Below are 15,109 nucleotides of genomic sequence, written 5' to 3'. Positions count from 1 at the left end.
TATAGTTGTATATTCCTTTATACTTGCCAGCACAGAATAAGCAATTATTTAACCCATCCATCTAAATATGACCTGTCAGTTGAGGACAGCAATTTCTCACAAAAGCACTAGGGATATAATAACTGTGAAAAAAATCCTCACTGTAGAAATCGGCTTGAGAAGACGGCTTGAAATTCTCCCAATGTATCTTGCCAATTTTAAATGGCAAACAAGGAATGGGAAAATCTACATCAGTGCAACAGAAGGAAAATACATATAGCAATACATACACGTGGAAAATGTTGTCGCTATAAAAGTACTGGGCAAAACAATAAAATAAATTAGAGTAGAAGCAGCACTGCAAGGCTGTGAAAAAACAGGTCTTTATTCCAGATGCCATGGCTTGGCTGACATGGCCATGGTTTTCAAGCATACATAGACCTCAAATGGTGCATATAGTTTATATATACACACACACACACACACACACACACACAAAATGATGACATCATCAAGGTGTGCCAGGGAGCCACCTGATGACATCACACTGGTCAAAAAATAACCAATTAAATTTAATCTTGGAGTGCTGCCTCTACTCTTATTGCTTGTACCAGTGGTCAGCAACCTTCAGCACTGCAGATGTTGTAAAACTAAAATTCCCAGCATGCGCCAATAATTGCTATGGGAGGTCCTGAGAAGAGCAGAGCAAGAATGCATACTGGGAGTTGTAGTTTCACAATAGCTGGAGTGCTAGAGGTTTCCTACCCATGGCTTGGACAATCACAATGGGGGGGGGGGGGGGGGGGGAGTATGTTAAATTTTTTTTTATTATTATAAGTATTCTGAATAATAAAGGAATTTGATATTAAAGTAATTTTAAAAATAAAGGATTTGTTGTAAGAACCTACCTGCCTTCCGTCCCTGGGCTTTGCAATGATCCTTCTTCGTCGCTGCTATTTTCTTGATTTTCTAAAATAAAAGACACAGGTATGTGAACATCATAGCGAATGTAGCAGAATTTTTTTGTAGAAATTCCATTTTTACTGCCACTCAAATTATTATAAATTTAGGTAAAAAAAAAAACATGAAGCATTGGATAAGTTTAACCCCTTCAGGACCCTGGGATTTTCCTTTTCTGCGTTTTCGGTTTTCACACCCGCCATCCCATAGTCCTAACTTTTTTTTCCCCCCATTCACATAGCCTTATGAGGGCTTATTTTTTGCGGGACAAGTTGTGCGAGCGGGCGCCATGTTTGGGGACCGGACCTCCGCCGTACATGTATGGAGGAGGTCCTTAAGGGGTTAAAGAGGTTCTCTGGGCATTTCATCTAATTAGCGCTTGGCAACAACCGGTGGAAGAAAAGATCTTTTACACAGTACTTAACCTCCCCTCACTCCGCTGATGTCACCATCTCTGCTGCGTTGACACAAGCTGCGTGCTCTTTGGTCTGGGTCCTGATGTGGCCTCTTCTTTTCCTGTTCAGATGCACTATGCCCGGAAGAGCCTGCCGTCTGCTTCAGTGCAGTGGAGATGGCAGCATCAGAGAAGCGAGGGACAGTTTAGTACTACAGGTGATGCTTGAAAATTTAGAATATCGTGCAAAAGTTTATTTATTTCAGTAATGCAACTTAAAAGGAATTGCATTATTGCAGCTTAAAATTTGAATTTTGTAAAAAGGTTCAATATTCTACGCTCAAAGTGTCACCCTCTAGTCAGCTAATTACTCCATACCCCCTGAGCAAAGGGGACCTGAGATTGTGACTTTGGGGTTTCATAAGCGGTAAGCCATAATCATCCAAATTCTAACAAAGGCTTGAAATATCTTGCTTTGCATGTAATGAGTCTCTTTTCTTCCTTTTTAAAATCTTTTTATTGATTTATAAAGTTGAGACAGCTTATACAGGTACAACTGTAGGTGAACAACGTAAAGATAAATTCAGTGCCAGCAATGAACAACAACTGGGACCAGTATAGATGGTAAAATATGCCAGAGGCAATCGTGGAGCGGGGGGGGGGTCAAGTCCCAGAGGAAATTACAGCGAGTACTGGAGTGTGGAGGTAGTCCTGTGTAGGAACTAAGATAACTACAGGAAAATGAAAAGGGCGGGTGTAAGTAGGAGAGCGTAGGACGGACTCAGGGAAGTATAAAGCGCTGTGGTGAGGAAGATCTGAGTTACTGAGCGGCCATAGCTAGCATTGTAGTAGTTATTGAGAGAGAGCGCGTGGGGTGAACTACCAAAAAGCAGCTAATAAATTGCTATTTGGTATAAATGGATTGAGGGTTAGGAGCCTATGTATATCTGGTGCACACCTGTGGGATAATGAGGGGGGGGGGGGGGGGGTATAAGTATGAGAGGCAGTGATGGACTTTGGTTATCGAGCATTCACTTTCCTACCTGCCCTCCACTGTATCCATGGTTACCAAATACTGCTATACCTATGGTGGGATCTTTTCTCCCAGTGGGAGAGTTCCTCTAGTCTGCAAAGGGATTCAGTCTTATCAATCCATGGAGAAATGGATGGGCTGATACTGGACTTCCAGTTAAAGGTTATTATTAATCTTGCTGCTGCTAGGAGGATACGTATCAATGATTTATTCTGATTTGTGGGTGTATCCAGAAGTAATGTTAGTAAAGCCATTTTTGGCCAAGTGGGTAGCTGAGTGTCCATAATTTTGAGGACAGACTCATTACAACATTAAGGCTCTCTCATATATTAGTTTCACCTTTTAAGTTGCATTACTGAAATAAATGAACTTTGCACAATATTCTAATTTTACGAGTTTCATCTGTATGTAAAATATCTTCATTCCACAGGTTATTGCCAAGTACTAATTAGACGAAATGCCTAGAGAAACCCTTTAATTATCTATACAATGGATCCTCATAAAAAGTAGAGAAACTCTGTAAACACATATCATTAACTTTTACTGCCCTTGAGTTACAACCGGTGCTACATGTTCTTTTTTTCAGCACTCGATATCATAAATCGTGCATGCTTCAAACCTGTTGGTTTATTATTTGCCCAGAGTTTACTTGCCTTACTGTATGCATCAGACACTGTACAGTAATCTCACGTAGGATAAACTGATGACTGCACCTACCCTGCTAGAGGCGTGTCTGATGACCGGCTTATTGACTGTAACAACCAGAAGAAGTGTGAACGCTATTCTGTATTTTCCAGAAGTTACTTATCAATGACCTATCCTTGGCATAGGTCACCAATATCAAAATCAGCAGATGTCCAACTCCCGCAACCCTGTTGATCAGCTGTTATAACCATCTGTGGTGGCAGAACTAGAACTACACAACTCCATCCGCTGTTCAGTGGCCACTACTTAGTGTGGAGAGCAGTGGAGACCCCCTGCTTGGTTCTGGCACCACAGTTCATGATAACAGGTAATCGGTAGGGGTATGAGATTTGGGCCCCAGAAGATCTTCTAAATGATAGGTTATCAATAAGTAAGTCCTGAAAAACTTCTTAAATTTAGGATTTAACTCAAGAGCAATACAAATAATGTAATATACCAGTATTTACAAAGGTACTCAAGTTCTCACATATTTTATGTATTAATGGCAAAGAGGTTTTCAGAGATGATCATGCAGGTTAAAATATATTAACTTTACCCAAATCTACATGTTATTTTACATGTTCTGTAATTGACTGACAGGTATCTGACCCAATATGCAAGCATCCAGAGAGCAGAAAGCTAGCCAATTTCCATAGCTTGGTAGATAGTAACTTGAAAATGCCTTTACACACTATATCATCATAAATAACTCTTTAGCAACAAATTAATGTGCCATTGTACAATCTCAGGAAAACCTATATTTTCCAGATTAATGGTCCAATGAGCATTTAAAAAGGTGTCTACTATATGTATTTCTTACAGGAAAAAAAAATGATTCTGGCACCTATCCTTTTTTTTTTTTTCATAGTGCTTTAATTTTCCAAACATAAATTTTATTTTTTATTCTATTTCCTGAACATGATTATGGGGGCTGCCATCTTGGTTGTTAACAGTATTTAGAGATATACATTACAGCAACCACCAAGGGCCATAGACACGATAGACTGGAGCTGACATCTTTGACTTCTAAGGGAGAGTTAAGCTGTGATATCACCTATATGAGATATATACACACACTGTATATATTTTTTTTAATCTGCCATTGTAACTTAAATTGTGTAATGATAAGCAGATAACTGCAGTAAAGTGATCTGTACAGACCAAGAAGTGGTGCCTATTATTACACTTGGAGGCCGGTCCAAAAACTGCAAGAAAGATTTTAGGATCTTCTTAAATATGGTGACACAGAAAATTAAAAATAACAACACCAACCATTTTTTTATTAAAAATATTTGACAAAAAGAAAAAAATTTGAACAACAGGCCATTTTCTGATGACCTATTCCTTTTACCCAGACAAAAGTAAACTCTTACAGAAAAAGCAGAAGTGGAGACCGCATTCTATAAATATTAAAATAAGCCATATATTTTTTTACTAATCCATCCTTCTAGCAGGAGTCTTACCTTAACAGTAATACGTTATTTTCTTCTTAATAGCTAAACAAAATCTGAATTGAACTACTGTACATATAGATAGGAAAAAATGGGTCCAAAAAGTTGTTAGAATAAATGACTTACTATGTGTAAGTAAACTAAAAAAAAAAAAAAAAATTATTATAGAAGATATGACCTCAGAGCTGGTTATATTTGGTGCAGCTAAAAAAGTTAAACCTACATCTTTTATAAGGAGCAATATTATCAGCATCCAGCTGTTAATATCTTGATTAATGTATGGTAGAGGATGAGACTGGGAATGTATAAATGAAAGGATGGCATCATAGTAGGACATGCAACGTGGGCACATTCTCAGAAGGTCTGCGTGGTCTTCTGGTTAGTGCATATGGATAATTAGTAAGTCATGCATTTGCACAACACATAGTAAGCTAAAGACATACTTACCCATTGCAATGCTATCTAAGTCTGTGTGAATTCAAGCAACAAGGAAACAAAAACCAACACCACAATCAAAACAGATTCATCTGCCAAGAGAGCTAAACGCCATTCTTATAAAGTACATTTAAAGATCACGTGAAAAGAGGAGAGAATACATGGGTGACAATCAACTTGAAAAGGGTGTGCTGAATATATCCATTATGGAAATCACAATATTAATTTTTACAGTCAGACTGATTTGGCAACTATTGGCTACCAGCATAAAGCTATTTTTGATGTGATACTTGACAACATTATAATCAATGTAAAAGGTACAGTCAATGGCCACATTGTAAGCTGGTTTATCCACTATCCAGAAGTGCGAACTGCATCTAATAAAATCAGCAATAATTTTATATAAGTTGTGAGTCATCATGCATCCTAATAAATAACCTGGCAAGACCAGAGTGAAAAGATAAATATGGAGGGCTAGAGCAATTATGGTTGTACACAGATTGTACAGATAACATAAAATATGCTGGGAACCAGCCTTAAAGAGCATCTGTCACCTTTGATCAACCCTGCTAAACCAGACATACTGCCTGGTAGGGTTGATCATAGTGACTAAGGAGCCTATTCTCTCTGCAATCAGTATTACCGTTCCATAGAAATTCTCATTATAAGGGCTCAAGCACATGACTGTTTGTAAAATACGGATCCCAGCCATGTGCATGCTGCCATTTTCTTTTTCACTTCAATAGAAATGTCCTATCCTTGTCCGTGAAACGGACAAGAATAGGACATGTCAAAAAGAGGCTGGGCACTTGCTATACCTGGGGTAAGTGGCACTTAAATTTTTAGAAAAGTCAGATACGATAAAAAACATATGTAAACATATACAATGTATGTATGTAGACATATACATGTTTTTTATCGTATCTGACTATTCTAAAAATTTAAGTGCCACTTACCCCAGGTATAGCAAGTGCCCAGCCTCTTTTTGACATTTAGCTTTTTTATAGATTGGGTGAATCTGTTGGGTGTACAGTATTTTCAACCAAAGCATAGGACATGTTTTCTCTTTTTTACAGGACTGCGGAACAGACATTTTGTGCTTTCTGCATCTTTGCGGCCCTACTTAAATGTATGGGTTCGCAACTAATCCGCAAAAAAACTGATCGGATGTGGACCAAACATACAATTGTGTGCAAATTAGGTGGTTGGAGCACCGAAGAGTTGGTCTACTCCCTTGAAGCAACCCTTCACCTTCTCCGCTCTCCACTGCCACTGCCCCTCTGTGAAAGATTGACAGGACCAGGCCTCCTGGGCCTACAATCTCACGCATGCCTAGCCTAGGTCCTTGGTGCTCCAACTACCTAATTTGCTTATAATCAAAAACAAGAATTATAAGATTTTCTCTGCAGCAGTAATACCAGTTGCAGACAAAAAGGGCTAATTTTTTCACCATGATCAATCCCACATGCAGTATACCTGATTTAATAGGGTTAATCACGGTGACTGATTGCCTTTAAGGTATGTTGTTACAGATTTCATAGCAGATTTGACCACAACAAAAAGGTAGGGCAGTTGTGGTTCTGAAAATCACAGCATGCCTAGAAAATAATGCACAGCTTTTACACTTTTTGTAAATGGAGTATGCCAAAACCCCATCCTCTGCAATATACTACCACCATTGACATTCTGCCTTTAGCAGACGGGAAGACCCATCATGGAAAGCGGCAGGAAAATCATTTTCACCATTCAATTTATCAGCTTAATTATATGTAGGCCACAAAATGTGCTCCATAACCACCCTAAAGACAAAAGGTGATCTGGAGAAGAGATGTGCTAAGCCTAAAAAGCAGAAAGCATTTGCTTTAGGCCTCAATGGAAAAAACGGAATATCCATATAGAGAGAAGCCAAGGGATTTATTCAATAAATAAAATCTTAAAATAAGCAGATAAACAAATAAGTACATTTCATGTGATCTTTAAAATAAAAGCAGAATAGATGCTGTAGAAGGCTTCTTGCATGATTATAATTTTTTCAGAATCACAAGTGTCAGAATTTTTACCTAAAAACTCAACTGACCCCAAAAATGCAAAAAATATTAAATAAATAAATACTATGGGACAGATTTATGAAACTTCCTAAAGTGTCTGAATTTTAGCATTAAAAAAATTCTAGACAAAAGTGCTAGGTTTAAAGGGGTTGTACAGTGGTTTAATACTGTTGGGACGAGTAGTTGTAATTACACTGCACTGAGACATTGCACAGGTAATTTTGAAGAGGAAGTAGCATGAGTGCATCTACCTGATCAGTAGGTGCCAGGAGTCGGACCTGCGCCCATCTGATATTGAGCCTGAGGATAGGTCCGAAAAATAAACCACTGTGCAATCCTTTAAAGATGTGCCAAATTTAACAACATATGTCAATGCAGACTCAAGAAAAACAGACTTCAGATATTCCCCTGACGATAAATTCCCCCCAAACTGCTCATCGCAACCAACCAGCAGCTTTCATTTCTTAAAATAATTTGGACAAATGAAAGTTGTGTTGTGCCGTGTCTGAAAACAGCCTTTACTTCTGAAACCCTAATGTAAACACAAGCACTTAGGAAAATGTTAATTTAATTATTAAAGAGGACCTTTCACCGATTATGACATTGTGAACTAAGTATACAGACATGGAGAGCAGCGCCTGGGGATCTCACTGCACTTACTATTATCCCTGGGCACCGCTGCGTTCTCCCGCTATGCCCTCCGGTATCTCCGGCCACTAAGTTATAGTAGGCAGAGATTTCAGTCACTAATTTATGGTAGGCGGAGTCTGCCCTTGTTCTACTCTAGCGCTGGCCAATCACAGCGCAGAGCTCACAGCCTGGGAGGTTATTTTCTCCCAGGCTGTGAGCTCTGCAATGCGATTGGCCAGCGCTACAGAAGAACAAGGGCAGACTCCGCCTACCATAACTTTGTGACCGGAGATACCGGAGGGCATAGCAGGAGAACGGAGCGGCGCCCAGGGATAATAGTAAGTGCAGTGAGATCCCCGGGCGCCGCTCTACATGTCTGTATTCTTAGTTCACAGTGTCATAATCAGTGAAAGGTCCTCTTTAAAATAAAACATAAAATACTGGTATATATTTTCTTATATGGCTCACTATATAATGAGATAAAATAAGCAATCAAATTTCTCTGCATAAAATCCCTTAAACTGTAAGAAATTATTCATAAATCCATTTTTTTTTTTATTGAATTTGATTTGCTGTATGATCATATAAAGATCCAATAAAAAAAATTGGACTTGGAAATATACCTCACAATCACTTACAGCATTTATTCAATAAAACCATGTTAAGATAGGCTTTACATTTATAAACATGCAAAAAACAAACAAAAAAAAAAACTAACATGCAAAAGAAGAGATTGCTTAAATTAGGAACCAACCTTGTAATGCATGGCCCAACAGAGCATCAAGCTCAGGATTCAGCTCCGCTTTTTCCTTTAACATATGGAATAAAAGCTGATTTTGTGTGGCACTTGTAATTTCAATTTGTTTCAGACGCCCTTCTAGAACTTTAATTTGTGCCTCTCTCTGGGCAGCCAGGAGACCCTATGAACAAAAAATAGCACATCAGAATATTAGACTGCAATTAAACTGTTAATCATGCCTCTTCCAGTTCTAGATTTCAAAGATCGTAACAAATATGAAATACTGTATTTCCCGCACAATATAAGACACACTGGACGATAAGACGCACCACAGGTGTAGACAATAAAAAAATTCTAAATAAATGTTTTCTACTTATTAAAGAGGTTCTGCAGTTTGTTTAAACTGATAATCTATCATCAGCATCTGACCGGCGGGGGTCCGATACCCGGGACCCCAGTTGATCAGCTGTGTGAGAAGGCAGCGGCGCCCCAGGATTCAAGTGGTGCTTATGACATCTTGTGACCAAGCCATTTTTAGAATATTCAAATATTAACTGTGTGGAAAGATTTTCTACCTTTTCATTAAAAAAAATGACATATGGCATCATTTAACCCTTCCCATGCAATTGTTGGTATCTCATAGCCAGGGATGGCCAACCTGTGGCTCTCCAGCTGGTGCAAAACTACAACTCCCAGCATGCCCAGACTGCCTATAGCTATCAGCCTACAGCAGGGCATGGAGGGAATTGTAGTCTTACAACAGCTGGAGAGCCACAGGTTGGCCAGCCCTGTCATATGCCCTTGCAACGTGGCACCTGTCCTTGATACTGATAACTGTATCTCAGGTTGTGTAGCAAGTGGCATTTTAACAATGTGCGAGAGTAGGATTTTGTTTTTAATTTCTGTAATTTAGGTTTTATTTCTACATGTCAAAATTGCAAAAAGTGTTCTGGCTTCCAGAGGTGCAAATCTATGGCAGCAAAATGGTTAAATTAGGTTTTTATAAAAATATTTTTACAAGTTTTTCAGGAGCAGTCAGTTTATTTTCTCTTACTAAAAAACAATATAGTAGTCATAATGAGCATTACTTCATATTTTCCATAGCTCAATTGTCAGCTTAACAGTACAGACTAGGAGAGAATGAGCAGAGTTATCTCAATACCATTAGCAGCTTAACAACAACTTTTTAGTACTGCTACAGCCCTAGATGTAGCAGTATAAGAACACACACACACAACTAATGCATCTTTTCTGTTACTTTTTAGTCCCTAGAAAGGGGGCAGTTTTCCATCGGCTGTCCCCAGCAACCTCAATGAGTAGAATTCAGCAGGAGCGCATATGCGCATCTGCCACTCCATTCACATGAGGGAAGATAGGCTCCTGTTCTAGTGATCAGAGGAGGCCCCAGGGGTCTGAAACCTGCTTATAACCTATCCTGTGTATAAGGGGGAATAAGTTGATGTCAAGGGACAAGGCCTTTAAATGTACTGGTAAGATTTTTTTTAATACTAGTAAGGAATCATCGCAGTGTTCTGTATGGGTCTAATGTACCAAACTGATACCCAAGCCATATCCTCATGCAGGTTCAAATCACTTCATACTGTTATTCTCCTGTCTGATTATCACATTATATTGGAAACGTATTACAAATCTGCTTAAGTATGTTACGTTATGATGCAGATTTGAAACATTGTAAAGAAAAGTTAACTACAGGAGTGTTACCTTGCTGACAGCCATGGAGAGAAAATGATCAAGAAGGTATCTCGCCTCTGTTAGAGTGCAGGAACTAATAACGGCAGTAACATCCATCGTATCTCCTTCTTCCTACAGGAGAAACAAATTATTTTAACAGGGAACAAACATGATTATGAATCAAAAGTACACCATTTATGCTTTATAAGCCCTGTAAGAGCATGTAGCTGGAAGGAAAGAAAAAAAGAAAGGAAGGAATAAGTAAAAGGAAAAAAGAAAGAAGAAAAGGTGTAATATGTTTTAGTAGCTTACCTTAGCCTCTTCCATCTGCATAATATTGGCTTGACAGTCGGATATGCTGTCATTAACGTAGTCAATATTTGCACTTAACGACTCCATTTCTTCGTTCAGCGCATTAATGTTTTTGTCAGGATCACCCGTGTCCTTCATAATCCGGTCTCGTTTCCTTGTAACTTTTTCTTTCCTCTTTGTGAGCTCCTCCCGTTGCTGTAACAGAAGGCAAAAAAGTTATGATTACACCTAACCTATACATTTAGCCTACACACTAGGAGAGTAGCCAGCGTATGTTAAACCTACTGTAGATGGCAAACCCTGTGTGAATACACCGCAACAACAAAAAACAGCAAACCTGCCACTGAAAAAAAAGACTATTTAAAAAAGACTATTTTATTAATACTACTGTAAGATAAAAACCCTTAAAGGAGTTATCCCATCTTAGACAATGGAGGCATATCGCTAGGATATGCCCCAATTGTCTGATAGGTGCGGGTCCCACCTCTGGGACCCGCACCTACAAGGAGAACAGAGCCGGGGAGAGTTGTAGCTGGAGGACCCCGGGGTCTGTCCACCACCACCTCGCCTCTCCCATTGAAGTGAATGGGAGCGCGCTGGGCATGTGCGGCCACCGCTCCCATTCATTTCTATAGGGCAGAAGTTACCAGCCACTCCATAGAAATGAATGGAGGGCGGCTGCGCATGCGCCCTCCTCAACTTTCTCCGTTCCATTCTCCTTGTAGATGCGGGTCCCACAGGTGGGACCCGCACCTATCAGACAATGGGGGCATATCCTAGCGATAGGCCCCCATTGTCTAAGATGGGATTACCCCTTTAAATGGATTCTGGATTCCAAGAATAACTTTTTCAGAGGCTGAAAGGGGTTTTGAACCCAGGAACAGTGGATATGAGGCAATTGCATTACCACTCAGCTATAAGCTTGCCTAGAATACCTTTTTTTATTTTTATTTCTATGGAGCTGTTTGAAAGCTTGATTTTTGTGCGATGACTTGTAGTTTTCATTGTTAAAGTTTGGGGTACAGAAGACTTGATAGCTTTTTATTCAGTTTTATTTGTGGCGAATACCTAATTTTTTTAAAACAATATTCACTGTGCAGGGTAAATTACATAATTGTATAGTGCGGGTTGTTACGGACGCTGCACTGATACCAAATATGTGAAGGGGATTTTATTTTTGCAATTTCTTCCAATGAAGAGCATATTTCTCAGTGGGAAAAGGTGCGTTTTTGTAACAGGTGATCTTCTGATTACTAAGACGTCGGCACCTGGTAATCTCCTCACTGTCTTCCTGCCTGGCCTTGTAAATCTGGCACTTATACTGGAGCCCAGATCTGAACTGTGCATGCGCTGGTGGATGCACTGGGATTATAGGGCCAGGCAGGAAAACAATGAGGCTATCTGGCTGCCCCCTTCAAGGGGAAGGAGTCACTAAAGGGGAAAGGCGGTGGTAAAGTGGTACTCTGAAGGGCTAGGCCCACCCCACAGTTCTCTGAACATCTAATTACCATATTGAATAAAGTGCACACTTCTCTAAAACAGGGTCACAGATTTGAACTACTACGGGATCATTTTATGCAGCATGATCAGCCCTAACAGACAGTATGCCTGGTTTAATAGGGTTGATCATGCTGACAGATACTCTTTAATGGAGTGTTACTGTTATAAACTCTACAACTCTTTATAAAAAATAAAAAAAAAAAAAAAAAAAAAAGGACACAAAGAAATTAAGGTTCTCATAAAACAGACATGACTAATTATTAACAGAGGATTTCACTACTGCCAAGATTCTTTTACTTTCTTTACGGTCAGCACAAAGCAAAGCCAACTCTGAGCTGAAATGGCTGAATAATTTAATTTCAAAGATTAATGGAACCACACACCACCGTGAAGAGTGGAAATATTTTTCAATCCAAAATAAAGACAAAAGACATTCAAGGCACACCTCTCGATGCACAAATCACTCAGGTTTACAAATGAAAATGTATGTTCCAACCAGTAAGGGTCCATTCACACATCCGTGTGTGTTTTGCGGATCCGCAAAACACGGACAGCGGCAATGTGCGTTCCACATTTTGCGGATCGCACATTGCCGGGACTAAGAGAATAGGCCTATTCTTGTACGCTATTGCGGACAAGAATAGGACATGTTCTATTTTTTTCAGGATCGGAATTGCGGACCCGGTGTGCTGTCCGCATCTTTTGCGGCCCCATTGAAATTAATAAGTCCGCACCGGTTCACCAAAATTGCGGAATGGATGTGGATCCATTTATACGGTCTTTTGAATGCACCCTAAGTTACAAAATTTTTATTTAATTTTTTTTTTTCCTGAATCCTCATTGTGAGATTTTACCTTCAGTAGCCGGTTCATGTCAGATTCCATATTGGAGATAGTCATCCTTTGCATCACAATGTCAGTGATTCTCCTTTCCAGTGACTGCCATTTCTGTCTGGCTGCCTTTGAAGTGTAAGTGTTGGATGCTTTTCTTTGATGTTTTTTCCTGGAATTAGAAAATCTGTATTGTAACATACATACTTTGTGAAATACAATAGTTCCTGGCTCTGGCATTTGACCAAAAAAATATAAAAAAAATGAAGACGAAATTAAATTCATAAAACACAAAAACGAGAGAGCTAAAGCATGCAATGCTAAATCTTAATTAAGCTTAACGCATTGTAATTATCCCACGCTGCCGTGATATTGCTATCCATCCTCCCACACCTACTGTTCTCAGCTGGGGACTGTGAACATTGTGCATTAACTACTGTACCTTCATTAAAATGATAATTCTGTAGTTAGCACGTGTAATTAAAAATAAATACCCATGATTCCTGAACTTAGGATATTAATGAGATTACTTTTGCTGCTGTGTAGAACTTTCAGAACACAACTTAAATGGGAAATGTGCCAAAAAATTCTTATTAAACAATAAAATGATAGATTCTGAAGTATTTTTTCATCATTGAACTAAAAATAACTAATTTAACTAATCCTTGGTGGTGATTAGCTAAAGAAATTAATTTAACATAAGACCTTCACTTTGAGCTTTTGCAATTTTTTTCACTGATATTCAGAATTGTTTGAAACCCATGCAGTCTCCTCAGTTACAAACTTCCGAACCAAACACAACAGAAGCTCAAGAAAACTCTCTAAACTATGTAGAGATAACCTACTGTATTTTCCCGATTATAAGACGCACCCCAGGTTCATACAACATTTTGGACTTATTCATTCCATGGTGGTTTAATGAAGTGGAGAATCCCATCTTCGTGCATTACACGAAAGATATAAAAACTTAAAAGTAAAAAAAAAATACAAATAAAAAGCCACCCAGTGTATGCTCCATAAGTGCCTAGGACACGAGGAAAAACTATTTAAAATGTGTAATTATACAAACTGGTGTTTGCTGTGACACTCAGATTTAGGGTCCATTCACACATCCGTATTTCTTTTGCGGATCCACAAAACATGCACACAGTCAATGTGCGTTCAGCATTTTGTGGACCGCACATCGCCGGCCCTATAATAGAAAATGACTAATCTTGTCAGCAATTGCGGACAAGAATAGAACATGTTCTATTTTTTTCGGGAACAGAATTGCGGACCCGGAAGTGCGGGTCCGCATTTCCAGGTCAGGACAGCAAATCGTGTGGCCCCATAGAAATGAATGGGTCTGCAATTCCGTTCCGCAAAATGCGGAAAAGAATTGCGGACATGTGAATGGAGCCTTACAGAGGGGACTATAAACTCGTGGATCAAGAAGGGTTACCCGACGCACTTCAGCCCCAGCAAGCTCTCAAGCACTGAAATAGCATTTAGCTGCTGTGCTGATGCAGAAGACATGGCGGCCAGTACATAAACACATTGGAGTGGCAGAGTAGATAGAAGAGGATAACGTTTGGGGGAATATGTTGGTATGGAAGGAATAAAATGTAGATGAAAAGCTAATGAATCAAATTTTATTTTCTCCTTACAAACTTTAAAGGCGTTCTCTGACTTGCATAAGGAACATATATGTACCCATTTCTTCCCCCGCCTCCAGCACTGCTGCTCCTATCCTCTGTCCCTGTGCTCCACATGATCCTGTGCGCACATGACCGTTGTAGCCATTCACTGACTTCACCAGTCAAGTACCATATGCCACTGAGGCCATTGCTTGGCTGCAGCAATGTGCAGTGTATATGGCATGTCTTCGCTGCAGCCAAGATGATGACATAAGAGCTGCAGCCCTGGAAGTGTTGGGGGATTAAATAGATAACTATACATTGTTTTATCACAATTGGACATCCTCCCTTAATATCATCAAGTGGTGTTCCAGCCCATTAAATAAAGCTACACAACTGTCTACATAGCAACTTTCTTTTTGTGATGTAATTTGGATATCCATTTCTCACCATTTTCAACATTTCAGCTTGCTAAAATTTGTACCTGTCCTAATCATGTCCTGCTCGTGCAGGTACAGAGATTTCTCTAATACAGCTGGGTCAATGAACCATGATCAGGATACATTTTAAGCCTCACAAACAAATGTTTCCATTAGCTGACGAGAAGCAGAGATCTTAAAAATGGACAGGAGCTAGAGGAATACAGTTGTAGAACTTGCAATAAATACATTTAATTTACATCAATCTGAAAAATAATATCACATACTTGAGAAATGAGACCGGTATTAGGGGGTCCCACAAAAATATTCCACATTTTTTAAAGCAGCACTGGGATCTGGATACTTTTGTAATTGCCTGAGGATAGG

General features: G+C 39.3%; 1 protein-coding gene across 4 annotated transcripts in view; it reads right to left on the bottom strand.

Annotated features, from left to right (window-relative positions):
- The window catches only part of KIF21A (kinesin family member 21A), a 153,075-nt gene that overhangs the window by 38,788 nt on the left and 99,178 nt on the right, over positions 1–15,109 (bottom strand). For 2 of the 4 annotated variants that reach the window (XM_044280212.1, XM_044280214.1), the window contains exons 19-24: positions 12,712–12,859; positions 10,358–10,552; positions 10,076–10,177; positions 8,369–8,534; positions 4,949–4,969; positions 888–948 (exon numbers count right to left, since the gene is read on the bottom strand). In XM_044280212.1, the coding sequence (XP_044136147.1) occupies positions 888–948; positions 4,949–4,969; positions 8,369–8,534; positions 10,076–10,177; positions 10,358–10,552; positions 12,712–12,859 (693 nt within the window). The remainder of the gene's footprint in view (positions 1–887; positions 949–4,948; positions 4,970–8,368; positions 8,535–10,075; positions 10,178–10,357; positions 10,553–12,711; positions 12,860–15,109) is intronic. The other 2 variants (XM_044280213.1, XM_044280215.1) reach the window with 1 other exon arrangement.

Source organism: Bufo gargarizans, chromosome 2, assembly GCF_014858855.1.
Source record: "Bufo gargarizans isolate SCDJY-AF-19 chromosome 2, ASM1485885v1, whole genome shotgun sequence".
In the NCBI taxonomy this organism is placed as follows: Eukaryota; Metazoa; Chordata; class Amphibia; order Anura; family Bufonidae; genus Bufo; species Bufo gargarizans.
Note: the sequence above shows the minus strand (reverse complement) of the source record. Positions and strands in the feature narration are given on the sequence as shown.